The sequence below is a fragment of the Chrysoperla carnea genome, chromosome 4, assembly GCF_905475395.1.
Source record: "Chrysoperla carnea chromosome 4, inChrCarn1.1, whole genome shotgun sequence".
In the NCBI taxonomy this organism is placed as follows: domain Eukaryota; kingdom Metazoa; phylum Arthropoda; class Insecta; order Neuroptera; family Chrysopidae; genus Chrysoperla; species Chrysoperla carnea.
The window spans coordinates 25,680,703-25,708,488 of NC_058340.1; the positions used below are offsets into that span (position 1 = coordinate 25,680,703).

General features: G+C 30.3%; 5 protein-coding genes across 5 annotated transcripts; 1 reads left to right on the top strand and 4 right to left on the bottom strand.

Annotated features, from left to right (window-relative positions):
- Window positions 1-1,047: 1,047 nt before the first annotated feature.
- Window positions 1,048-3,729, bottom strand: LOC123297969 (centrosomal protein 43-like). The gene is made up of 4 exons (XM_044879813.1): window positions 3,597-3,729; window positions 3,481-3,534; window positions 1,655-1,872; window positions 1,048-1,273 (listed from the first exon to the last, which is right to left on the bottom strand). The coding sequence occupies exons 1-4, from the start codon at window positions 3,675-3,677 to the stop codon at window positions 1,048-1,050; spliced, it is 579 nt and encodes a 192-aa protein (XP_044735748.1). The 5' UTR covers window positions 3,678-3,729.
- A 315-nt stretch (window positions 3,730-4,044) lies between these two features.
- Window positions 4,045-11,927, top strand: LOC123298218 (protein transport protein Sec24C). The gene is made up of 10 exons (XM_044880168.1): window positions 4,045-4,146; window positions 4,361-5,251; window positions 6,228-6,923; window positions 8,170-8,664; window positions 9,505-9,673; window positions 9,765-9,977; window positions 10,075-10,269; window positions 10,781-10,972; window positions 11,198-11,391; window positions 11,721-11,927. Exons 2-10 carry the CDS (start codon window positions 4,373-4,375, stop codon window positions 11,859-11,861), a joined length of 3,174 nt encoding a protein of 1,057 aa, XP_044736103.1. The 5' UTR covers window positions 4,045-4,146; window positions 4,361-4,372; the 3' UTR covers window positions 11,862-11,927.
- A 3,903-nt stretch (window positions 11,928-15,830) lies between these two features.
- Window positions 15,831-17,698, bottom strand: LOC123297972 (bifunctional peptidase and arginyl-hydroxylase JMJD5). The gene is made up of 4 exons (XM_044879818.1): window positions 17,390-17,698; window positions 16,761-16,987; window positions 16,313-16,468; window positions 15,831-16,088 (listed from the first exon to the last, which is right to left on the bottom strand). The coding sequence occupies exons 1-4, from the start codon at window positions 17,658-17,660 to the stop codon at window positions 15,831-15,833; spliced, it is 912 nt and encodes a 303-aa protein (XP_044735753.1). The 5' UTR covers window positions 17,661-17,698.
- A 3,172-nt stretch (window positions 17,699-20,870) lies between these two features.
- LOC123298225 (oocyte zinc finger protein XlCOF6-like) lies at window positions 20,871-22,731 on the bottom strand. Its single transcript, XM_044880176.1, has one exon. It carries the CDS (start codon window positions 22,701-22,703, stop codon window positions 20,934-20,936), a length of 1,770 nt encoding a protein of 589 aa, XP_044736111.1. The 5' UTR covers window positions 22,704-22,731; the 3' UTR covers window positions 20,871-20,933.
- A 1,326-nt stretch (window positions 22,732-24,057) lies between these two features.
- On the bottom strand, window positions 24,058-26,658 carry LOC123297974 (gastrula zinc finger protein XlCGF26.1-like). Its single transcript, XM_044879819.1, has 2 exons — window positions 24,994-26,658; window positions 24,058-24,062 (listed from the first exon to the last, which is right to left on the bottom strand). The coding sequence occupies exons 1-2, from the start codon at window positions 26,624-26,626 to the stop codon at window positions 24,058-24,060; spliced, it is 1,638 nt and encodes a 545-aa protein (XP_044735754.1). The 5' UTR covers window positions 26,627-26,658.
- Between the last annotated feature and the right edge of the window lie 1,128 nt (window positions 26,659-27,786).

The window sequence follows — 27,786 nt, forward strand, 5'->3', positions numbered from 1 at the left end:
AATTTTGAACGAATAAAAATTCTGTTGACTTGTATGTTAAATTTAAGTGTTTTATTTCTATTTATCCAGTCAAATTAGTCCATAAACAATAAGTAAGGTTACAAAAATTCCCATAGAGCTAAAAATTGGTATGAATGTTCAGTATACTATTATAAATGAATTGTGAAAAGTTCCCATCAATCCCCTTTGTGCAAAAAATTTTATTGAGGGGGGAAGTTTGCAAAAATAGACTTTTCACGTTTTTCAGCAAAACGATTCGTTCGCCTATATAATGCTACATTGTCAGCAAATAGCATGGGCTATATTGTATTTTCTAAAAAATTAGGATTGCGAGGGGTAGAGGCCAGGGAAATGATATCTTGTATGGAAATTAATTAATTTGTATAATTTTATATTTATTACTTTAATAAATAACAGAAGTCCAAAGTACAAAATTATATTATATTGTATTATTTAAAATTAAAATTATTTAAAAACAAACAATTGACTGAGTTAATTGTTGAAATACCATGTATAGATTCTGTTGATTACGGAATCGTTAGTTTTTTTCACGTCATTTAAATAAAGAGAGATAGCCAGCCATACATACATGTCACACACACATAACTGATATTCCTAAATAATACATACTATACAATATTCAAACCTAATTTGCGGGTAAACAATTGACCTTTATTGGTCATTTACGAACTCGATTTCACTTTTTACGATCGAGCACGCTGTAAAAATTTCAACTTGGTATCATTTTTCCTTTTTGAGTTATCGTGATGACAGACGGACAGACCAGAAATGAACTAATTAGGTGATTTTATGAACCACCTATACCAAAATTTTGTTCAATATTTTTAAGCGTTATAAACTTAGTATACCTTGATATATTTCATATACATGGTATAAAAACTGCTTAGATTTATTGCTAAAATATCGTCACGGTTAAGTAAAATTACTTAGACTACCTTACTTTTTAAGGGGTTAATTGCAGCGATTTAACCTCTCTGAATTCGTGTTTGATCAAAATAATACATACTAGCTACAAAAAATCAACAATCAAGAACTATGACTCTTAATATTATCCATATCAATACTTTCATCACAACTTTGTGAATCTGAACTATATTTTCGTTCTTTTGAATATAATGATGGTAATAATATCGGATCATTACGATTTTTATTAATATTTAAAGGTGGTAAATCTCCTAACGATGATAAACTACTAAACGGTTTTACTTTATCTAATTTATCTGATACAGTCGGTGAACTTGATACAATTTTACTAATTGTATCATCGAGAAGATTTAATGGAATCGTATTATCAATTTGTCGTCCAGTGTTATCATGATCAATAGTCGATGGTAATTTTAATGATTTTTCAAAATCAATTAAATAATTTTCATCAATATTTTGATCAATACTCAAACAATCTTCAATTATTGATGAATCCTTTTCTAAATCACTACTTGATTCTCGACTTAAATCCGATGTTTCTAATTTTGTGAATGTTTTATTATTCACATTTTTAATACTTGTACGAATCTGTGTTATTGGTTTTGGTGAAATACATTCGGTTTCCGTCGATAATTGTTCACTAAGTCGATTCTCAGTAATGTCATCATTATTTGTTAATTTTTGATTTTTATAAAATAATAAATTATACAATAATGGTTCATTGGTCGTTGTTTCGATGTTAAATTCTTTTGATATGTCTGAATGATCAAGTGATGAATCATTTAAACGTGTTTCTGCATCAAATACAGATTTTGTATAATCTAAATCAAAATATTCTAATGTGTCCTTAATTAATAAAAATAATAGTTTTCCTTGTTTATGTTCGAGGAAATTTTTTAATTTATTATTAGTGTATGGAATTTTATCCTGAAATCAAAATAAAATTATATGTAAAATAAAGTTTTTCCTCACATAGAGTTGTATAGACATAGGAAATACAATAAGTGAATTCTTGGCCGCAGTGAGAGAGGTAGGAAGAAGCAGAAATTTAAGTGCATAAGAAAGATGAAGACAGCTTTATGCGTCTACTTTATCTATCTCTCTATAAATATACCCGCTTGCTTTATCTGTCTTTCTCTACTACGATCAACCGTTTGGCGACGACTTTGAAGCTATATGGTATTATCTCTATGGTTTCCCAAAATTAATGCAAAGTTTCTATTTTTGTGCAAACTATGACTAGATACACTAGGGCTGAAGCATTTGAAAATAGTAAAAAGTGGAAACAAATTAAAAATTTTTAGTAGGATGAAACCCATTGGAAAGGGAAGAAAATATAACAAAAATGGAAGGAAAAATAATTTACGGGCAATCTGAGGTCGAGAAGTGGAGGGGGGGTGAGTTTTTAAGGATACAAAACAGTTTATCTTCATTTTCGGCAAAACTACTAGTCCTATAGAAAAAAGTTAAATTGCAAAGTTGTAGGTAATGAAAAGATATACAACTTTTGTTCATTTTGTTTATTGAAAATATTTATTTGTTCACTTAATTTTGAATTAATATCGAAAAAGTAGCCTAATTTTCAATCGAAAATTCTGGCGTCAAAATATTTCCTTTTTTTAAAAAAAGTCGGTGGGCTTTTTGTTCGCTGAAATCTCTACTTTCTAATGGTGTAAAAAATATATACATTACTATGGTAAATGTTCTCAGAAAATACAAAGAAACGAATTTTGGATGAAAAACTAATGTAGACTAGAAATAATATTGGAGACGAAGACGGCGATGTTCTTGAAGATTTAGAAGATCTACTAGAATCAGGGAGGTTTGTCAAATCTAACGATGAATGTCATCAAAGAGACCAAAACTAATGAATAAGTGATAAGAATTCAAGATAAGGTATTTATAAATAACAAGATTTATTGATTGATCGACTAGAAAGATCACTAAAGGTAAATGAAGTAAACTTTGTGATCAGTGGCGTGCCCAAAATTTAACTAGATCATAATTGACCTTCAAAATCATTGCACACTCTTTATTTCTAAATAGATTCCAAAAATACATTATTACCCCGACTGTCGCAATTTTTAAATATTCTCAGTAGAGTATACAGCCCGAATTACGCAAATTCAACTTACCGGTTATCGCTTGGACCTACCTGTTGCATACGTTCGTGGTATTACAGTATTGAAAATAAGGGACAAACAAAAGAGAGGTTTTTTCTCGATATTTTGGAAAACAGATCCTATAATGGTTAGACGACGGAAAATGCATCGTATTTTTAAACGCTGATAAAATAAAAGAGTTTTATAATTTAGGTATTCGCACGTAAGACTGATTTAATAAGGGCGGTTTTTATCCTTATTTAAATTAATTCTATTCAGTCGTTCAAGAATAATCAACTTTTTCTTATGTACAGGCTTTCGTTTCATATGGGTCCTGCACACCTATATTTTATTCGAGGTGCCTTTAATACCATTAAATACTTAAACTTATTAGACAAAATATTATACAAAAAGCTTATTTTATCACATTTACCTGAATAGAATTTTCCTCTTCTAAGGCGATAAATATACTCGCTCGTAATTGTGCCTTAAAATATAGAAACTTGAATTAACAAAAATTTAACTTAAAAAAAAAACCTTCAAACATACCTTCAATTTGGCTAGAATACCATTAGATTCTAATGATTTAACAACTAAATCCCGTAATTCGGAGTCTTCTTCCAACGACATATTTAATTGTTTTTTTAAAAAAAGCAAACAAAAATTCGAGGTTAGTTTATTTGACAACAAACAAGGAGGAATTAGTCGAAAATCGAAAACGTCAAAATAGTTGACATTCGAGATAGAGACATCTAGATTTCAACTAAATATAGGCGCAATTTTATAAAAAATTATTTTCAAAATTTATTATTAAAATATTTAGATTTTAATACAAATACAATCAATTGTATTTATTATTTGAAATTATTAAAGTATAAAATTATTGTAAAATTTAATAATGTTATCGTAAAAGTCTTATAATAATTAAAGTTTTTAAAAATTATTTCCTGTCATGATTGACGTGGAGATATCTTGCGTTTGCGTTGTATGACCTTACGTGGCATACTATGATGATTGAAAAGTTGCTCAAAATATTATTATGATTTTGTGATAATTTATTGAATTTAATGATATTAATTTGAATATTTATAAAAAAACGGTAAGAGTAATATTTATGGAATTTACAATTTACTTTAGTTTTTATTAAAATTAATATATCATTTAGGAAAGCAGACATTGCATATGGATTTTTTTAAAAACTGTCTCGTATTCTACAAAAACAATTCAAAGTTTTTAAATTGCCAAAAACAATAAAATAGCTGTGTGTTTAAATAAAAATTTATAATTAAAAATATTTTTTAAATAATTTTTAGGTCTTGACTACAATGAATCCACAGTATATGCAACCACAACAATATGGTCCTCCGGGAGGACAAAATATACCAAATCCTCAAGGATCATATGGACCAGTTCAAAATAAAATGGCTCCTCCAATGGCAAATTATAATTCAAATATTTCTCAACGACCGGGTATTCCTCCACAAAATCAATTACCAAATAATCCACAACAATATGCAATGGCCAGATCGCCTAATCAAGGTATTTCTGAACCAAGCCCCCCTGTAGGACCTGAACCGAATAACTTACCACCATTAAATCAACCTGAATATCCACCTCAGCCTCCAGTTCAAACAAATTTACAACGACCCCCTCCTAACTCTAATTTTGCTCCTCCTTCAGCACTTCCTAATCCACAAACAAATCCAAATCAGTTAGCACAACAAATGGCAGGATTACAAGTGAACCCACAGATGCCACCTGCACAACCAGGATTTACAATGAATGGGGATCATCATAACCAACAAAGACCACCCATGCAAATGCCGCCTGGTCAACTAGGACCACAAGGACCAGGAATGCTACCACCTCGTGCTGGTGGCTACCCACCACAAGGAAATCAACCACCACATATGCAATCGCAACCACCAATGACCAATTTAGCAGGTGGTATGCCACCAGCACCTGGACAAAGAGGTTATCCACCTTCTGGGCAATATGTGAATGGAGTTCAACAACGTGCTCAACCAGGGTTACCACCACAGCATGCCCCGCAGATGGCTCCGCCTAATCCAATGAATTTCCATCAGCCACCGCATATGCCTCCAATGCATCCGGGTCAATATCCGGGTAATTATCCATCACAAAATGAATATAGTCAACCACAACAACAGAAAAAATTGGATCCAGAACATATGCCGAGTCCTGTAAGTTTTTAGTTTTATAAATATTCTTTTAAATATACAGGCTATCGTTGAAATGTCTGTAAACGCTTCAGGGAGCTCTTGCAGGCTAAGTTCAGATTAAAATAAACCGGTTTAGCCTAGTCATTAAGAAGTTGCTTGTAATTTTTCTAAATTATTCTATACAATTTTGGCCAAATCCAAAGGAGATTTGTTTCCTTTGACTCAAAATGTTCTTATATCTAACACAACGTAGTACACTTTGCAAAAAGAACGCGTGCCTTCACCAAACACTCAGGATAAAAGTGTACATACTGGGGTACAAAAAAAACATTTAGGTTCCAAGTTCATTCTATAAGAACCCAATTCCCATTTTATTAATTGTAATTTGACAAGAAAGAGGCTCTTTTCTGGATTAATAAAAAAGTGAATATTTAAATAGACTTTTCGATGACCTTACATTTTTTATGACATCAATAAAATAAACTTTATTAATTTATGGAGTTTTTAGATAAATATTTGTGTATAATTTTAATAAAACAAATCGGTTGCTTCATTTTTTTTATATCGATAGTTAATATGAATTAATATACAAATGTAAAGGCTGTTCTGAGTTAAACCTTTCTCTTTTTTATTTATTATTGCTTAGTATAAGTGCCTAGTTTTAAAGCTTTATAAAATTTACTAGCTGATCCGGTGAACTTCGAACCACCTAACAATCAATGAATAGCGTGTTCGCTGGACAATTTTAACTTTAAAAATGAAGACTACCGTGCTGTACTCTTCACGTATCCTGCCCTTATTTGTTCACAATTTCATGGGTTTAAATTTTTTAGTCCGGAACCCTATGAAATGAATCTGATTGTAATTTTCGGTTCAACTTTATATCCATTCATGTATAGATATAATACAGTAGAATTGGAATTTACTTATGCGTAAAAATTTTCACTACTTAAGATTTTAATAATCTCATAATTAATTTTATAAAATTTATTTTTAGATACAAGTGATGCTTGAAGATCAAAACACAAGATCTGGTGTATTTTGTACAAATCAAAAAGGTCTTGTACCACCCTTAGCAACAACAAAATTCTTCACACAAGATCAAGGAAATTGTAGTCCACGATATATGCGTTCTACCATGTACAACATACCAATTACAATGGACATGATGAAACAAACTAGCATACCATTTGGATTAGTAATAAGTCCACTGGCACGAACCGTTGAACAAGAATATCCACCGCCAATTGTAAATTTCGGTGAATTAGGACCCGTACGTTGTGTACGTTGTAAAGCGTATATGTGTCCATTTATGCAATTTATTGATTCTGGACGACGTTTTCAATGTCTATTTTGTAAAGCAACGACAGAAGTACCTAATGAATATTTTCAACATTTGGATCATACAGGACAGCGAGTCGATAAATATGAAAGGCCTGAATTGGTACTTGGTACATACGAGTTTGTAGCAACGAAAGATTATTGTCGTAATAATGTGTATCCAAAACCACCAGCAGTTGTTTTTGTTATTGATGTATCGTACAACAATGTTAAATCGGGACTTGTTCATTTATTGTGTGCAGAAATGAAGAATATTATTAAAAATTTACCAATTGATCAAGGCCAAGAAAAATCTAAAATGAAAGTTGGATTTATAACCTATAATAAAACTGTTCATTTTTACAATTGTAAGGTAAGTTTCGTTGTATTCTTTTAGAATACTAGATACCGTTTTCTCAATTTTTTTGGTAACCAATTTGGTAACATTTTAAAAGGAAACCTTGGAATAGGCAATGTGGCATTACATATGATAAAATTATCCTGTAAGCAAATTTAAACTGCTTATCTTCTAACTATTTTGCCGTCGGTATCCAAATAGCTCGAGACTTAGTATTTCTATAATTTTTACACATATTTTATCAAAAAACTTAACAATTCGATGGTCATTTTCCTAAAGTTTTAAGGAAAAATATTTCTAAGCAATTGAGGAAACTATTTGTCGAATTTTAAAACTACCGTGACTATATTGAGAGAGTTCGAAGTAAAAACAGTCGGAATCGAGCATTTTATTTCATCATGTTTAGCAGCATCTTAAATTTCTACAACTTACGTAGCGATTTTCTTGGCAACTTTAGTTTAGAAATAGTTTAGAAATACCTTAAAATTTGTAAAACTTTTTATTTGACAAGTTTGGAAGGTTAGAGTGTCTATGAGATATCAGCATCGTTGCAAACGTTTCACAACAAGCAATTCTCGTTACCGAGTCCTCATTTGGGAAATCCCTCTTATTATTATGATTATTACACCCGGACACTCTAACCTTCCAAACTTATCAAATAAAAAGGTTTACAAATTTTTAGGTATTTCTAAACTATTTCTTAACTAAAGTTGCCAAGAAAATCGCTAGCTTCATCTCGAACACGAGACGGGTAAGAGATGCAATTTTAAGCAGATGAAAGCTATAGGATTCTGTCGAGGCCAGACGTCACGCAGAAAGACCACTCCTTCTCTATGGGGATTTCTCCCGAATTGGTGGATCTAATACTTCGGACCCAAACATTTTAAATCTGACGGCCTGTAAGTTTCTGTAGTTTCAAATAACTTGTATGGGGGTTCAATTTTCTCCATATAAGTGAGATCATCATGCCATAAAGGTGGTAATTCAATCGACAGTGTTCTGTCAAGAGTCCCACCAGCCTTCTCGACTGTGCTCTAGCGAGTTTCAGACGAGCAGAGTCGAATGGCCTATTTGCGGTTACACACAATTTGGCCTGTATCATGTCATACGCAAAGTCGCAGTAATCAAGATGGGGTTGTCGTAGCCAGCCATTGATTCGGTAAATTACGGAGCATTTTGCTATGGCAATGACAGGCTCAGGTGAAAGGGGGAAATATTCAGATTTATTAATTTAAAGAATCTAATTTTTTTTTGTTTACAGGGAAACTTAGCCCAACCACAAATGTTAGTAGTTGGCGATGTACAAGAAATGTTTATGCCACTATTGGATGGTTTCTTGTGTGACATTGAAGAATCTGAAGCTGTTATTGACTCATTAATGGAACAAATACCAATTATGTTTGGTGATACACGAGAAACAGAAACCATTTTATATCCAGCAATACAAGCTGGTTTAGAAGCATTAAAAGCATCTGAATGTGCTGGTAAATTATTCGTATTTCATTCATCGTTACCCACATCGGAAGCACCCGGTAAATTAAAGAATCGTGATGATCGTAAATTATTGGGTACGGATAAGGAACGTACTGTTTTAACACCACAAAGTAATGTGTATAATAATCTTGGTCAAGAGTGTGTTGCCGCTGGATGTAGTGTTGATTTATTCATTTTTAATAATTCATATATTGATATTGCAACAATTGGTCAAGTATCACGTTTAACTGGTGGTGAAGTTTTTAAATATACATATTTCCAAGTAAGTATTTTCATGAAATGTACAATTTAAAAATCTTTCTCAAAATTGATATGAACTTGACAACAGTCTCTCAGATTACCAGTCATTCTAAAATGCCTGTGAAATAGGCGTGGTTTTAGATCCATGACTTACGTTGGACATAGGTATCAGGTTCGCCCACAGGGGAGGGGTTTTTGTGGGTTACACCATCCCCCACCTTGAAAATTTCTTCAAATAAATTTGAACTAACAATATAGTACTGTAAATGCAGCCATTTATGAAACGCATTTCCACTGACTAGTCAGGGGTTCAAGCTGTTTCGAGTTCACGCTGGAGTCCAACCAAGTCACAATCTAAATACTGTCCATTGATTTGTTTCTAACACATTTACAGGATCGATTTTTGAATCATCGCAATGTTTTATCAAATTTTTCTTGTTTGTTTCCCAACAAAACATTGAAAAAATTTCATGAAGAATCTTTTTAATCATCTTTTTAATTTTACGTCGTCTCAAAACATACCCTAAGATACATCGCGGTGTAGAAGTCGATGTGCACCGAGTTTTGGAAAAGTTTTTCTGTATCTCATAGAATTAAGTTGTTAACAAAAATAGTGACTGAATACCACATTTTGACCTAATAAAATGTCTTACTCGAAAAAGGGTTTCTTGTTTTTATTGACTTTATGACCTAATAAGATGAACAAAAGTTTGAACCCCCTTGGGATGATTCCTGCATATGGAAACGTTTCCAAAACTTATTTGACGTTTTGAACAAAAGCACGTTTTATATATTAAGAAATTCTTCTAAATCTTGGAGTTTTCAACTATTTTTTATAAATAAGTGCAAATATTTTTTGTAGGCTGATATTGATGGTCCACGACTAATTCAAGATTTAACCACAAATATAAGTAGACCAATTGCTTTTGATGCAATAATGCGTGTGCGTACTTCAACTGGAGTGAGACCAACAGATTTTTACGGACATTTCTTTATGTCGAATACAACAGATATGGAATTAGCAAGTATAGGTAAGTTTATTTTGGGCAAAATCATACGATATCTTTATATTATTGATAATTAAAGTTAAGTTTGGTATATAAATTAAAATTTTCATTTCAGATTGCAATAAAGGTATAGCATTGGAAATTAAACATGATGATAAGCTTACAGAAGAGGAAGGTGTTTATATACAAACTGCCCTATTATATACATCATGTTCTGGACAACGACGATTACGAATTATTAATTTATCTTTACAAACATGTTCACAGTATGCAGATTTATATCGAAGCTGTGATTTGGATACAATTATGAATTTCTATGGAAAACAAAGTACGTTGAATCTTTTTGTTGTTGTTGTTGTGTAGTTTTTCTTTTCTCTTTATATAATTAGTGTAGATTAACAATTTGATAATATTTCTTCAAATAGGTACATTCCGTTTATTGGAACATTCACCAAAAGCTGTGAAAGAAGGTTTAGTACAACGTTGTGCACAAACATTGGCATGCTATCGTAAACATTGTGCTGGCCCATCAAATGCTGGACAATTAATTTTACCTGAATGTATGAAACTAATGCCATTGTACTTAAATTGTCTATTAAAGAGTGACGCTATTTCTGGTGGTAAGTAACTTATTACAGTGCAACCTTAATATAACGAACCTCAATATAACGAATTCCTCGATTTAACAAATTTTTCGCAATCCCCTTGAATTGTCCATAAGAGTCAATATAAAATATACCTCTACATTACGAATATTTTTTGCGAACAGTCTCTTTATAACGAATTTCAACTATAATAAAAAATTTAAATACCTCTAAATAACGAAATTCGTCAATTCAAAACCTTTATATAATGTATAAAGTCCCACCAATATATGACAGTTAGTATGCTCCATAGTATGTAATTCATGTCGCGAGAGGTTCCGACACTTTTTTCCTCTTTATAACGAATTTTAGACCAACTTAACCTCAATATTACGAACCTCAGTTTAATGAATTACTTGATATAACGAATATTTACTGATTCCCTTCAGATTTGTTATATCGAGGTTGCACTGTATAACACAAGAAACGGTATAAAGTCGATCTGAAGTATTTTTTTAAAACTGTAACCTTTTTTTTCGAAATAAAGGTTCCGATATGACTATTGATGATCGATCATATGTAATGCAAAGTTTAATGGTTATGGATGTTCCATCGTCGGTATCATTCTTCTATCCACGTTTAACACCTGTTCATGATATTGATGTTAATGCTACAGATATTCCAATGCCAATTAGGTGTACAATTGAACGAATGGTTGATAATGGTGCTTATATTTTGGGTAAGATTTTTTATTTCTATTCAAAAATTGAAAAATGTATTTATTTTATTCTTGGGAACAAAATTCATTACATATAAGATAGTGCAAAATGAACTTTGTCGCTTAATTAAGATTGTTATGAAAGTAGAAGGAGGTCTCATTTTCCTTCTCACTCTGTCCCATGCAAAATGTATAGAACGAAATATCTGCTGCCAACTTTAATTAATTAAATTTTTATTTTCATAGAAAATGGAATTCATATGTTCTTATGGGTTGGATTAAATGTCAATTCTGAATGGGTTCAAAGTATATTCGGTGTGCCATCAGTAATTCAAGCAAATTTCGATATGGTAGAATTACCAATTTTAGAAAATCCATTATCAAATCGTATGAGGAATTTAATAGAATCTATACGATCACTTCGGCCTCATTGTATGCGAGTAAGTAATCATTTTTAAAAAATTCAATATCAATTCACATCTAGCAAAAAAAAAGATCATAGACTACGACTTAAGTGCTAGACGTATTCAATTGCCTGGGCTCCTCGTTTAAATAATAAAAATTCTAAGCTAATTCGATATTTTCATTCACGTTTGCTTTCAATAACGATATAAATGTTTTTATCTGATTCGAAAATTTAATCAGATCGCTATTTATATCGATAAAAAATAGGAAACTGAAACGAAATTTGAAAAAGGCGGACAAATTTGACCGGCCTTTTAGTTTCAGCTTAATAAATCCATTAAAATATTTTTAATATTTATTTCAGTTAACACTGGTAAGACAAGGCGATAAATTAGAGCATGTTCTAAAACATTTCCTAGCTGAAGATCGTGGAACTGATGGTTCACCATCCTATGTTGATTTCCTTTGTCATTTACATAAAGAAATACGTGTATTATTAAGCTAGCTTGCAAAAAATGCAAGAAGATAAATCAACACTCATTTATATTTTAAATAAAAAAAGAAAATTATATCCATTGAATATTTTAATTCAACAGAGAAAAAAATATGGGCTCATTCGGTTTTTTTTTTTTTTTTTTTTTTTAATTTGATATTTACCAAACAATTTTTTTATTCTTCCCACAATTTTTCATTTTAACGAATCTTTTGTATATGTTAAAACGAATATAAAACAAAAATATTTCATCCAAAAAATTCATTAAAAAATCATCAATAACGAAAACTGACAATTTTAAGAAGCCCTAGGTTGTGCGGAATGAGTCCATTTTATTATTTCAAAAATGCAGTCTAGAAGCTGAGCGTTATTTTATTGGAAAAATCGTGACCACAGAAAAAGTTGCAAGTTTCAAGTGGAAGGTGTTAAAATGGGAAATTTTTTCTGCCAACCTTACTGTTGTCATGTTTTTCACAAATTTCCATATCTTTAAAAAGGTTCCATAACTTTGCATTTTTTGTTGTTGTCTAAAATAATCTTTTTAAAGGTATACCCTTTTGCGAAAACACGATATAGTCTTAAGGTTGGCAGGGAAAAATTTCCATTTTAATCTCTACTAGCACATTATGGCTCAATATCTCATAAACGGATTGGTTACTACGCAAATGAAAACCAAAAGAATGTCATAAAATCACCAAATAAAAGACGTTTATGATTTTTACAAATAAAATGACGCTGAACTCCTAGACTAAAATAAATACATCATAATATGCCCCCAATTATTTGGCGATATTTATCATTATTTATAGTATACTTTTTTTTTAATAATAATTTTATCAATTATGGTAAAAATAATTATTCATCTTTAAAAATTTCAAATACATTTTTATTCTAATAGGCGAAATCTTGCGGGAACGATTGTCTATCGATTTAGTAAAAGAGTTAATTTAATCTAAATTTTATTTCTAAATGAATTGTCGAGTTGCTTTTGTTTTTGTGATGGTCAAAGAATTTTTATATTTTTCTGCATGTTTATAATTCGATAACTTGCGTGTACTGCAATTTTAATTTAGCTTTTCAATATTTAAAAGGGTATGCAAGTATTAAGGAAGCTATCGGAAAATTGAAATAATATTGAAATTACTTTGTGGATAATAATAATACATAAGAGGGGTTCCGCAAATGGGTTCCTAGCTTGAGAATATCCCGTCACTCGAAAGCGAGGCGTCTCCGAGTTAGAGATGTTATTTTATGCTGATAAGACAGTCGAAGCCAGACGTCAAGCAGAAACCCACAGCTTCTTCGCCGTGATTTCTCCCAGGATTGATGGATCCAACGTTTCGGACCTAAAAATAAAGATGAAAAAAAACTTATATGGAGATTTCATTGTCCTCCATACACCCCCTAAAAGTGGGATCATCAGATCCCCATGTTATTATGAAAATGGTAGTTTAATCGACAGTGTTCTGTCAAGAGTCCCACACTTCTTCTCCACTGTTCATCTGAAATCGCTCACTGAAATCGTTCACTGAAATCGCTCTAGCGATTTTTAGGCGAGCACACTGTTTGGACAGTCGCATGCCTACCCAAAGTCCCAGTAATACTTTAAGGATAGTTGAGAACAATTTATTGTTCTTAAACTTTGTACCAAAATTTCTACATCATTTACATTTAGTATTAAATCGAAGAATTTCAACAGATGACAATGGACGGTTTAAAGAAATGTAAATCATATTATCCTGCTTCCAAAAAGTGCACCTCTCACCCCTTTGCGAAAAGAAATACACCGCTTAAATGATTTCGCCTATTCCAATTAGGTAAATTTTCATAAAATTCATTTATCCAATCATTGATTGATATAAAATCATTGCTATATTGTACATAGTCTAAAATTTTTTCATTAATATAAAATTAAATTTTATTTATTTTCGAATGTATTTTTTTGGTGTTTAGCATGTTCCAAAGTTAAAGTAAATAAATAATCAAGATGAATTGTACATATTTTTTTTTTTTCAATCTTTATTTTGGAACAACAAATTAAAATCTTTATTTTTTGTTGTTTACGCTTTAAAAAAATACAGAACAATTTTTATTCTGAATTCGATCATACTCTGTAGATTCCGAATCGGTTCAGTATAAGTCCATGTGCAATACGAATATTCTTTTCTGCGAGAAACATTGAATTATTGTTGTATGTGAATTATTCACATTAATTGACGGACGAATATGTCTGCCAGCTTTGCGAACTTTAAGTCATGGAGGTAATGAAGCTCACGTAAGAAGATATAGAAGTAATTGAAATGAAACTATTAAAATATCTGCTTAATTCGATGAATTTATTTCGAAAAGTTTGACTTGTTAAAGAGATTACAATGAGGTTACAAGAGTATTAGAAAAAAATCGAGGAGTTTGATTTAATGAGGTTTGACTGTAATAATAAATTGATAGCATTGGCGTTATCTATTTATTGCAGAAAATCGTGTAAGCTATTTTCTTGAAAGACTTTCTTATAATATGATTTAGCTATTATGACGCAGAAGTAGCTTTTATAATAAGAGATGATAGTTCAGTTCGATTTGCGAGGGCTAAAAAAAAGAATTAGTTAAAAAAAGAATTTTGGTTAAAGGGGCCCCCCAGGTAGATTTACGAAGACTAACAAAAAGTGCTTAAGTGTGCCGTCACCAAAAATCCAACTACAGGTCACAACAGTTATAAATGTGGCACTGGACACGAGACGAAATACTACTGTTTGAAACTCGATTATCCTTAAAGTAAATATTCTTCTTGTTAGGGGAGTATTTTTGGTATTTTAAGAATATTAAACTGATTCGAGACCGATTCGAAAATTGAATGCATCAATGAAAAATATTTGTAAAAAAATAAAATGTGAATCGAACCTTCAAAATTTACTATATTTGAATATTTTTCTTTAGCCGCAAAAAATCTAGTCTTAAAGAGAGAATAGAATAAATTTGTCTAGAATAATTTTGAATATTTATCAAAATTGGACCCCATTTTCCTTAACGAATGTGTAAATATAGCAATGTTTATTTAGATAAAAGTTGCTGCTATGTATAAAATGGTATAAATTTAAAGAATATAAGTAACAATTTAAAAATATATATTTTCTAGTTTTTAAAAACAAATTCATCCTTATTATATTAATTGGCAATTATTTTGTCTAAATATGTGTGTGTATGTATGAAACACAGATCTATACTAGTATTTTTTGTTATATTGTATTATTAATGTTAAATAAAAATAATTCAATTTAAATAATTATTTATATTATATCGACCTTAAACAGCCCCCTCCACCCCTTAATTCAGTCAAATTAAACATGAAAAGGACGTGAATACTGCATCAAATCAGGTATTTTTGTTTTTTTTTTTGATATGTTGTTTGTAATGTAAGACAATGTTAGCTCCAAGTTTTCGACCTCGACATACAACCGGGTCAATTCAAAAATTTTAATTTTGACCTTCGTTCAGTTTTCTATTTTACAAATTACACGAATACTCTTCCACAAATGTCATGTAAACTAACCAAGTCCACCAAAGAGAGCAAAGTTTGATTAAAATACATTCTCAAAACTGATGTCAGATTTTCAGATATTTTTTATTGCCGTATTTACACATACCGTGTGATCATTTTAAAAGTATCCACTCTTAATAACTCTGGACCTGATGGAATTATTGTTTTGTGCGAAAACACGCCGATTTAGATATCGAAGGGGACGTTCAAAAATGGTACCTAGAGAATTTTATGATTCTTTCCCCGACCCCCAGCTACCCCAACTTTGAAATTTCAAATGGCATCCCCTACCTTGTTATACCTCATTTGAAAGTCCATAAAATTCTCTATTCAATCATGGTATAAAAATGAAATCGATCGATTGGTTCTTAAGATAGACTAATATTTTTATTTTTATTCACTCAGAACATTATATTTACAAAAACAATTAAATTACAAACTTTACCATTATCTCCACCAAAAACTAACAGAAAAACTTTTTTCAAGAGACACTACATGATGCCACCATTTTGGTGGAATATATAACATTTCACCAGGTTTTAATACACAATACCATTTAATTGCCTTACCAAATTCTGGATAATCTTTTAAATTTGGTGAAATAGGATCTACTTGTGATGTGTTAAATAAAAGTTTATCATCGTACGGATATAAATATGATGAATCATCCGGTGAAAATAATATAATTTGTTTTGAACCAATCACCTAAGAACATATAAAATGATTAAAGAATTTAAAATCTGAAAATATCTATTCTTCCAAATATTCTAAGCTTAGAACGTTAAGAAGGAATTGATTCAAATTTTATGCCCTATTACTGGATAGAGGATCCCATTTATTGAAATTGATCAAATTTGTAGTATGAACTATAGCGCCTCCAAACGAATGGATAGAACTAAAAATGATAATAATTCTAAAACAATAGATACCTGCGTTAAAAGATTATGTTTGGGGTCATAATGTAATGGAGATAACGTTCCTTTCGGTCCAAACCATGCATTTATTTCTGGTTCAACATTAGTTTCGTCATCATCGGTTAAAGCACAATAATCAGGAATTATTATATCATCTCGAAGTTGTGGCAACTAGAATAAAATTAATTAACATTAATTGATTTTTAAGAATATATGACCAAAGTAGAGTATCTGAAGATTTAGTTTGCAGGATCTCAGGTAATTATAAATTAAATTGAGAGTCAAGTCGACAAGTTCAAATTAGTGAAATATAGAAATACTGGTCGTAAAAATACGTGGGATAAAAACTATTTGGTGGCTTTTAATTTAAGGTCAATATTTTGGTAGATACAAACTCCAAAGTAATGTTTTCCCAAAATGTAAGTGCAGGCCCCTTTCCTCATTACTTTGAAAATTATCAAACCTGATCAAATAAAGTATGTTGTGCCAAATATCCTCGTTGTGATTCTTCATCGTATTCTTTACATACGTAATTCATTATAAATTCTCTCATAGTCATTAATTTTTGTGTCCAATTTTCATGGACATAATGTGCTCCGATTTCAACAGGTATTGTTCGTTCGCCAGCTATTTTTATAAAATAATCTAAATTTGTCCATTTTGTTTTTGCTGGCCAATGGTCTATACATCCTGCAATACATATAAGTTGTGGTAATTTTAATATAGGAGACATTAATCGAAGCTAGTTTTAACCTTATGCTTAATCTAAATCATTAAACTGTGCCTTTGTTGAATTAAAACCGTCTAAATCGCTTGAATCAGAAATCTTCGCCATGCTTAGAGGTGTCTAGATCTATAACACGAAAGGTTGCTGTGGGGCAAATATCACCATCCTCTCAGATAGTCAGGACGCACTTCTGATCCTTGAGGCGCCAAGATTCAATCGAGGATAATCTATGAATACTTCTAATACGTAAAAATTTTGGAAAATTATGTAAAAATTAAGCCTTAAAAGATTTTTCTAATTAAAAAGAACCTCTGCATAATTACTATTTTAAGCAACATTAATGATTTAAAAAAATAATGTTTTACCTATTAATTTAACTGGAATGCAAGGTTTAAAAAATTTATCATTAAAATAGCTTAATTCTGGTTTTTCACACGTCGAAATTTCTTTGCAATTTTCAGGTACATTCAATAATTCTTGCCCAAGAGATGTTGCCTCGATTTTAGAATTATTATATTCAATGTCAGCCGATACATAAATATATTTATTGAAATATTTCATTAAATCTATACCCATATTTGATAAAATATTTTCATCATTTTCATCGAAAATAGGTGCTCCCAATAATAATCCCATATCAATTGATTTTAAAATATCTTTAATGTATGTTTCATTTAATAAATTTTGATAATTTTGTAATTTAATTAATATCTGAAATAATTCAATATATAAGTAAAATAATATTTTTAAGTGCGGATCCAGAGGGAGGCAATCGGCGTAATAGAAAGTAAAAAAATCAATTATTTTAAGTAATTAGGAAATAATTTGCAGCTCCTAATCATCCTTATATATTATTTCTCCAGTGTATTTTTTTTCTATCCATGCTTTATTTTCCTTATTTCTTTATCAAATTCCATGATTTACCCCTCATTTTCAAGCTTATCGTGCTGGTTTCTGACAAAAAACAGACTCACGGTCTAAAAATGTACCGCTTAGGAAAAAACAGACTAGCCATATAATTTTAACGAAAAAATATCATAAGTGTTAATAAGTGAAAATAGGCGAACATGTTTCGAATGTAACAGTTTTTATAGATGTTCTCCTAATACTGAAAACATCATTAAGAACTAACAACTGTAGTAAATAATCATTCTAAATTAAAATATTTTTAAAACATGTTCTCCTAATACTAATTTAAGCAAAATTTTTGATGTTTTTCACCACTTCTACAAAATTTGTTGCTGTTTTTAGCGACAGGGTAGCCAGGGGTGCGGAATCCCACTCGGGTTGAGCTACTAATATATAATACAGTGATTGGGCTCATATATCTCAGAAAAAATTATTTAGATTTTTCTTTTCGTCAATAGCGGAAAAATTTGGTAACTATTTTTCTCCAGAAACGCTCCGGAATAAAAGTTTTTTGAACAAGATTTTAAGCAATATTTCTTAAACTACCCACCCAATCGTTAGATTAATTCGATTTTTGTATTTGGATAAAAAATCATTTTCTAGAGTCATATTGACCCAGAAAATACAAAATCCGGGAAGATTCTTTTCTCGTAGAAGATACGGCGAGTAGTTTCTGAGGTTTCAAACAAAATCATATACGAAGAGTGACTACACAGAACAATTTCTTCGATCGTTCTTGATACCTTAGAAATTTGTCGTTCAATCTCAAAATCGACTAGATTTTCGCGTATATGAATTATTCTTGGTTATTTATTTACCTCTCCAAAAATACAAGCTTACCGAGTAGATAAATATTTTTCGAAATTTCTCCAAATTCGTAAATAAAAAAAGCTTTCCGTATTAAATTCTTAACGATATATCTAAATCTAACATGAAATTTCGAAACAAAAAATTGTATGTGACTTGCTCGGTTTTATCGAAGTACGCTGTAAAAATTACCTTAAAACAACTACTAATTGTAAAAGCTATTCTTTTGTTGATATCAACATCTCGCCAACATCCAGTATTAAATTCATCATTTAAATAATCATTAATAAAATTTAATTTAATTATATCAGAAGAAGGATTTATTTTATTTATTTGATAATTTTTAATTATACTTTCTAATGTATATGTCATAAAACTTGGAAGAACATTTATAATTTTTTTAATGTTGAGATCATTTTTAAAAAGTTTTTCGTTATAAACTTGTACAATTTTTTTAATAAACTTTATTTGTTCGTCATTATTACATTCGTTTTCCATAATTGAAATCATGGTTTTGAAAGTTTCGTCGTTTTGTTATTAGAATAATTTTGAGGTTATAATTTTTAAACTCATAATATGATATATATATTAAGGTATACTAAGTTTAGTCCCAAGTTTGTAACGTCTAAAAATGGTGATGCTACCAGAGAATATATCGGTAAAGTCTCTGATGCTACGAACAAAATTTTGGTATAGGTGTTCATAAAATCACCTAATTATAATCCACTTCCAGTTGTCCGTCCGCCTGTCTGTGGACGCCGACGCGATAACTCAAAAAACGAAAAGAGATATCAATCTGAAATTTTTATAGTGTGCTCAGGGTGTAAAAAATGAGTTTGAGTTCGTAAATAAGTAACATAGGTCAATTGGGTCCATAACACTCACCTTGTAAACCGTTAGAGATAGAACAAAAGTTTAAATAAAAAAAATGTTCCTTAGAAACAAATAAACAACTTTTGTTTGAAACATTTATCCGTAAACATCACTGTTTACCCATAAGGGCTTAAATTAGGACAAAAATTTGGTGCCCAAACTCCGAAACAATAAAAGATTAATCCAGGGAATAAACAATAAATAAAGATCGAACTTCGGAATAATTCCCAGAATGCTGGTTTTTTACAGGAACCTTTTATTTATGGTTCTTAACAAATTCCCAAAAGTTCCCACCGATACGTATGGGGACTTTTGAAATTTTGTTGGAATCCACAAATAGAAGGCTCATGAAAAAATTTAGCTTTCCAGGAATTTTTACGAAATGAAATGACTTTGGTCTCTGTATTAGATAATTAAGGGGTTGAAAATTTGCAGATGGCTTCAACTACTGTTCTCGTGAAACATTCTCGAAATAAAATAAATAATTAAAAAAATAAAAAACCCAACTGCGTTTAAATAAAATCTGAAGGGAAAGAAACAAGTCCAGTAGTTTACATAGCGACTTTAACAATCGGGGCCCATTTTTGAGAAGATCTGCTTAGTAAATGATTTATCACAAACTACGCAAGAAAAAGGTTTTTCTCCAGTTTATACGTTTCTAAATTGATTCGCTGAGAAAATGATTTATCACAAATTTCACAAAAAAAGGTTTTACTTTATTATTATTGGTTGTTGTAAGATCTAGTTGTACGATTTAAAGTTTTGCTAGTGATATTGATAACTAGGAGTTTCAACTCGCCAACTGGCGATAATAATTCGTACTAATTAAAATCAAAAGAAGACCCAAATTCAGTTGTGACAATTTCGACTACCAGGTGGCAATACTTGTACTTACAATTATTTAAGGCTAATAAAATTATTCAAATTCAAATAAGATGAATTCCGCTAATTGGCGATAAAAAAATTGTACTATTAAACAGGAAGTGGGTCGCTTTTTCAGTAGTTCCAATTTAGACCAACTGATTACTTACCATTTATCAATATATATTTAAAAAAACATTATTAAATTTTCTTGTACTAAATGACAACCATGCTTTTCAAGAAATTAATTTCATAAAACTTATTTAAATATTTTATTTAATACTTGTCCATTATTACATTGGATATTTTAGTTTACAAATAATACACAATCAATTTTAGCAGACTGGTCATTCAATAAACACACTTGGTTGCTATGAATAACATTATCCTTTTTATTTAATTATTTATCTAAATCTCAGATTTCATGTTCGGTACATCTTTAATTATGCTGTCTTTTTCTCAAAAATTAAAAGTACATTTATGTGTATCTAAACCGCTTTGCTGAGTAAATGATTTATCACAAATGTTACAATAAAAAGGTTTTTCTCCAGTATGAGTTCGTTTATGTGCTTCTAAACTGTTTCTCTGAGTAAATGATTTATCACAAGTTTCACATGAAAATGGTTTTTCTCCGGTATGAGTCCGTTTATGTGTTTCTAAATTGTGTCGATAGAAAAATGATTTATAACAAAATTCACAAGAAAAAGGTATTTCTCCAGTATGAACTCGTTTATGTGTTTCTAATCTGATTCGGCGAGTAAATGATTTATCACAAACTTCACAAGAAAATGGTTTTTCTTTAGTATGAGTATATTTATGTGTTTCTAAACTGCTTTGCTGAGAAAATGATTTATCACAAACGTCACAAGAAAAAGGTTTGTCTCCAGTATGAGTCCGTGTATGTCTTTTTAACATGGTTCGCGTATAAAATGATTTATCACAAAATTCGCAAGAAAACCGTTTTTCTCCAGTATGAGCCCTTTTATGATAATCTAAACCGTTTTGATGAGTAAATGATTTATCACAAATTTGACAGGAAAAAGGTTTTTCTCCAGTATGAGTCCTCTTATGTATTTCTAAATTGGTTCGCTGAGAAAAAGATTTATCACAAACTTCACAAGAAAAAGGTTTTTCTTTACTATGAGTATATTTATGTGTTTCCAAACCGCTTCGCTGAGAAAATGATTTATCACAAACCTCACAAGAAAAAGATTTCTCTTTAATATGATTATATTGCTGTGTTTCTAAACTGCTTCGCTGAGTAAATGATTCATCACAAACTTCGCCAGAAAAATGTTTTACCGGTTTTTCTCCAATGTGAGCCCGTTTATGATAATTTAAACCGTTTTGATGACTAAATGATTTATCACAAATTTGACAGGAAAATGGTTTTCCTCTAGTATGAGCCCGTTTATGGTAATCTAAACCGTTTTGATGAGTAAATGATTTATCACAAATTTGACAGGAAAATGGTTTTTCACCAGTATGAGTTCGTTTATGTGTTTTCAAAATGGTTCGCGTAGAAAATGATTTAGCACAAACTTCACAAGAAAATGGTTTTTCTCCAGTATGAGTCCGTTTATGGATTTCCAAACTGCTTCGCTGAGTAAAAGATTTATCACAAACTTCACAAGCAAAAGGTTTTTCTCCAGTATGTGTCCGTTTATGTGTTTCTAAATTGGTTCGTATAGAAAATGATTTCTCACAAACTTCACAAGAAAAACGTTTTTTCCCACTATGAATTCGTTTATGTAAACTTAAACTGCTTTGATTAGTAAATTTTTCATCACAAACGTCACATGAAATATTCTTGTCTTCATTTTGAATTGATTGATGTTCTAAATCTTGTTCATCAAATATTTCAGACTTTATTATAGCTTCTGTATTTAATTGATGTTCAAGTTTAATTTGTTTATGTTTATCCAGGAAAAACTCTTCATTTAAATCAATTCGTTCCTGTTTTGTTGTAATATCTTCCTCTTGTATTTCCATTTTAATTGTTGCACGATTCTCCGCTGTATTATTTTCTTCTTTAATTGATACATGTTCCATTGAATCACTTTTATCAAATATTTCATTTTTAATAATAAGATCACTATGTAATTCTTCTTTAATTTTAAAGTTTTCTTCATGGTTTACAAAATGATTATTAACATCATTAAATAAATTATTTTCCATGTTCTTTTTATTCGGTTCACTCAAATTTTGACAATCATTCAATGATGCCATTCTATTTATGCGCCATATTATTTAAGGTAGTAGCAGACAACATATCGGTAAAAGGTAGTACTACGTATTACCAATATTCATGAAATTTATTTTTGGTTCAAATATTTTTCTTCCGTAACTTTAATTTCTTTCGTAAATTTAATGTCCGTAAATGACTGGACATTTCAATTAAACCATTATTTTAGTAATTAATATCTTTTTAATTACTTAAAATTAATTAATAAAATTACTAATTCAGTGTGGGCATTTAAAAATTTCTAAAACGGAAATTAAAATTTTTATACGGACGTGACATCAAAGTACGAGCTTGTCAAATTTGTTAACATATTGTATGATATGAATTACTTACATTCTATATGGTATTTCATTAAATTATACTATTCTACGACTTTTTATTAGAAAACTTAATTAACGTCGAGTGTAAATTCTGTGTTGTAAATTCATTTTTTTAAAGTGTTAATTATACATTGAACTGTCATCAATTGACAGTTCACGTACTTATACGTCATCAACAGAGAGCGCCAAAAAACTGCGTTTAAATATCTCAAAATTATAATGTATTTTTATTATTTTTTTACACTTAAATACAGCATTTTTAAGCAGTATTTATATTTTTTTCTTTGTTATAACGGTGTAAACTATGAATTAAAAATATAAAAAAAATACATGACTATTCCCTATTGTCGATTGGCGGTTAAATTTTTCTGTCGTTGGCTAATTTGGGCTATTTTTAATTTTCAGAAATATGAATTTTATTTTGTAATAAAGTCTTCTCGGGGATTAAAAAATTATATTATGAAAAGTGATTAATTTACTATTTAATTTGTATTTATGACAGTCGATTATCGCTATCAGAAATATTTTATGATTGGCGCGCTAAGATGCGCATGCGTAAATATCATACTTGTGTGTCGTATATTTTCGTGTTGTGAATTGTTCATTGGACTACTTCAGCACCGCTCATTGACGGGTTTTAGAAAAACTATTCTGGCAACACTGGACTACCACCCTATAGTACAGTTAAACTAAATATCTATATTAAGGAAAAAATTGATGCATCTTTAAGATTATCCACAGTTGTTTATTAGGTCGTATAAAAAGTCGACCTCTCATGGGCGTATCTAATTTTTCGCTAGCTACTACTTATGTGCTTAATCTCGAGACCAGGACGCCACATTTTTTAAATCTATTATAGCTAGGTTAATTTGGATCACAAAGTTGAAAAGTATGACCCAAATTTAGTAGGATTACATACTTTGTTTATCAAAATGGCCAATATGGTACTTTTTGATACCTTTTAATGAACAGTGATTATATTAATAATAGTTATAATTTTAATCCAATTTTGTTTGTATTATTCTGTAATTTGTTAATCCAAATTACTCTGTATTATTTACTTTATTTATTATCAACAAAATTTCGATTTTAGAGGCTAATCAGTTCCTTATGCAAAATAATCTATCATTAGAATAAATTTAAAAAGTTGATCAATTAAATGTACAAGTTTGCCTTTACTCTTACGTTAAATATTATCAGTATACGAATCTTCATCAAAATCGTTAGAGCCGATCCCGATATATATAAGGCGCAACCTTAATACTTACAACCGGCTCTATATGCCCTCGTTACGGCCCTGCCAAAGAGTACAATTAAAAAAAGTTGAAATAATAATATCAGAAAGAATAAAAAACGGGATAAGAGGTATAAATGTTAACAGAGTACAGTCCAGTTCGTATAGTCGCTTTCCATACAAAGTAAACTAAAAGACAAAGTGAACAAAGAAGACCTGTCGAATTTGATTTATAGGATCCAATGTTCATGTGGGAAGTGGTATGTTGGCCAATCAAGACAGAAGCTTAAGAAGAGGGCGGCTTAACCAGAATAAGAACAAGAGAGCCCTTGCTGCACATCATTTCGAAAAATGAGGGCGTAGTTTTCAATTTGACTTATAACATTTTATTTTTATAAATAACATCTGTATTATTGTTTTTATGACAGTTTATCGTTTCATGTAATTTTTACTTGATTGGGCCTGGTATCGTGGACTAGGTTTCATAATACAAATATTAAACTCAAATAGTAATATAAAATGTAATAATTGTATTGAAAATTATGTAATTATTGTAATGTTTTAGATCTCTAGCATAATTTGGAAATAAACACCAACGAAAAGTTGAGAAAACGTAGAAAATTTAATATTTTATTTTTATTGTCCGTTCCCGAAATTTAGTATTGCATTTTTATTAAATTTTTTTTTTTTTTGTATGAGTTCGTTTATGGTGAATTAAACCGTTTTGACCAGAAAATGATTTATCACAAATTTGACAGGAAAAAGGTTTTTCTCCAATATGATTCCGTTTATGTGTTTCTAAATTGATTCGCGTAGAAAATGATTTATAACAAACTTCACAAGAAAAAGGTTTTTCTCCTGTGTGAATCCGTTTATGTGTTACTAAATTGGATCGCTGAGAAAATGATTTATCACAAACTTCACAAGAAAATGGTTTGTCTTTAGTATGAGTATACTTATGAGTTTTTAAACTGCATTGCTGAGTAAATGATTTATCACAAACGTCACAAGAAAAAGGTTTTTCTTTACTATGAGTCCGTTTATGAACTTCTAAAGTGATCTTCTGAGTAAACGATTTATCACAAACTTCACAAGTAAAAGGTTTTACCGGTTTTTCTCCAGTATGAGTCCGTTTATGATTATCTAAACTGTTTTGATAAGTAAATGATTTATCACAAATGTGACAGGAAAAAGGTTTTTCTCCAGTATGAGTCCGTTTATGTGTTTGTAAATTGTTTCGCGTAGAAAATGATTTCTCACAAACTTCACAAGAAAAAGGCTTTTCTTTAGTATGAGTCCGTTTATGTGTTTCTAAACTGCTTCGCTGAATAAATGATTTATCACAAACTTCACAAGAAAAAGATTTTACCGATTTTCCCCCAGTATGAGTCCGTTTATGTGTTACTAGATTGATTCGCGTAGAAAATGATTTCTCACAAACTTCACAAGAAAAAGGTTTTACCCGCTTTTCTCCAGTATGAGTCCGTTTATGTGTTACTAAATTGGTTTGCGTAGAAAATGATTTATCACAAACTTCACAAGAAAGAGGTTTTACCAATTTTTCTCCAATATGAGTCCGTTTATGATTATCTAAACCGTTTTGATAAGTAAATGATCTATCACAAATGTGACAGAAAAAAGGTTTTTCTCCATTATGAGTCCGTTTATGTGTTTCTAAACTGTTTCGCGTAGAAAATGATATATCACAAACTTCACAAGAAAAAGGTTTTTCTCCAGAATGAGTCCGTTTATGTGTTTCTAAATTGGATCGCTGAGAAAATGATTTATCACAAACTTCACAAGAAAAAGGTTTTTCTCCAGTATGAGTCCGTTTATGTGTTTCTAAATTAGTTCGCTTAGAAAATGATTTATCACAAACTTCACAAGAAAAAGATTTTTCTCCATTATGTACACTTCGTTTATGTACAATTAAACTGCTTTTATGAGCAAATCTTTTATCACAAACGTCACATGAAATATTCTTGTCTTCATTTTGAATTGATTGATGTTCTAAAGCATGTTCATCAAATATTTCAGTCTTTATTATAGCTTCTGTATTTAATTGATGTTCAAGTTTAATTTTTTTATGTTTATCCAGGAAAAACTCTTCATTTAAATCAATTCCTTTGTGTTTTGTTGTAATATCTTCATCTCGTATTTCCTTTTTAATTGCTGCTTGATCCTTCGTTGTATTATTTTCTTCTTTTATTGATTCATGTTCCTTTGAATCACTTTCACTTTTAAATAAATGAATATTTTCAATAAGATCACTATGTAATTCTTCTTTAATTTTAAATTTTTCTTCATCAGTTGAAAAATGATTATTTACACCATTAAATATATTATTTTCCATTTTTTTATTATTGGTAAACTCAAATTATGACAGTTCACCGATAGCCATTGGCTCATGGAGGTTTCAAAGAAGGAGAACGATCGCTATAGAAAATATTGTCCCCAAAATATGGACAAAATAAGTGAGGCGCTGGAATCGCTAAGTTGTCTCATTAAAAGCGGGCTGTTGTGCGCTAATTTTCAAATGATCTATCAATGTTTAATATACGTGTATATAATATCATTCAAAGGAAAAAAGCAAATAATGAAATTATCATTAATTATTATTATCATTTACTAATGAATAAATTATCTATTCTACTTTATAAATTTGAATGGTACCTACTAACTTCATCTACTTGTATTCATAAACAGCTAACTTCGCAGATACTACTTACCGACGACAGCGCGGCTGGTGGCTGAAAAATGAACTATAAATTCTACAAACTTTCAGGGACAGACGCACTTATGCTTTAGCGCTTAGCGACCGTTCTCCTTTTCTCTAACCTCCATGCATTGGCTCATTTTGTTTAAGATTAAGATAATACTATGGAGTATAGAGGTAAGATAATGCCATAGATAAAATTATGGAATATAGAGATCTCTACATTACATAAGATTCTCCATTCCAAAAGATACATATCTTTACATTCCATAAGATCAAATATTGGATAATACTAAAGAATGAAAGATAGAAAGTCAGTGGTTCAGTGGGTAAGGGTAATGTACATTATCCACGAAGCGTATTATCGTAAACCTTTTTCAATATTACTGCAATAACATCAAGTTTCGATAAGCAACTTTTATGGTAAGGGCTACGTGATAATACATATATTAAATAAATTTAAGTCAATTTACTCAAAAGTGAAATTCAGTGTCATGACTCATGACATCTTAAGTTTCGTAGATTATACGATTTAAATAAAGTTAATAATGCTAGTAATTGGGATAATTTTGAAGATGTCCTGACCTGATCCAGACTCCAACAATATAAGCAACATTTTCTTACTCATTGCCAAACATATAAGTAGTTACTAAGTTTGTTTGAAATTTGTATTTTTATTTTTGCATCTTTTGTACGATCTGGAAACCCTGATCTGTGGTGTTAAATAAAAATCATGGGAGTGCTCAGATTGTTTAGAGAGAACTCAAGAGTGCTTGCATTGAATCACGAATGAACAA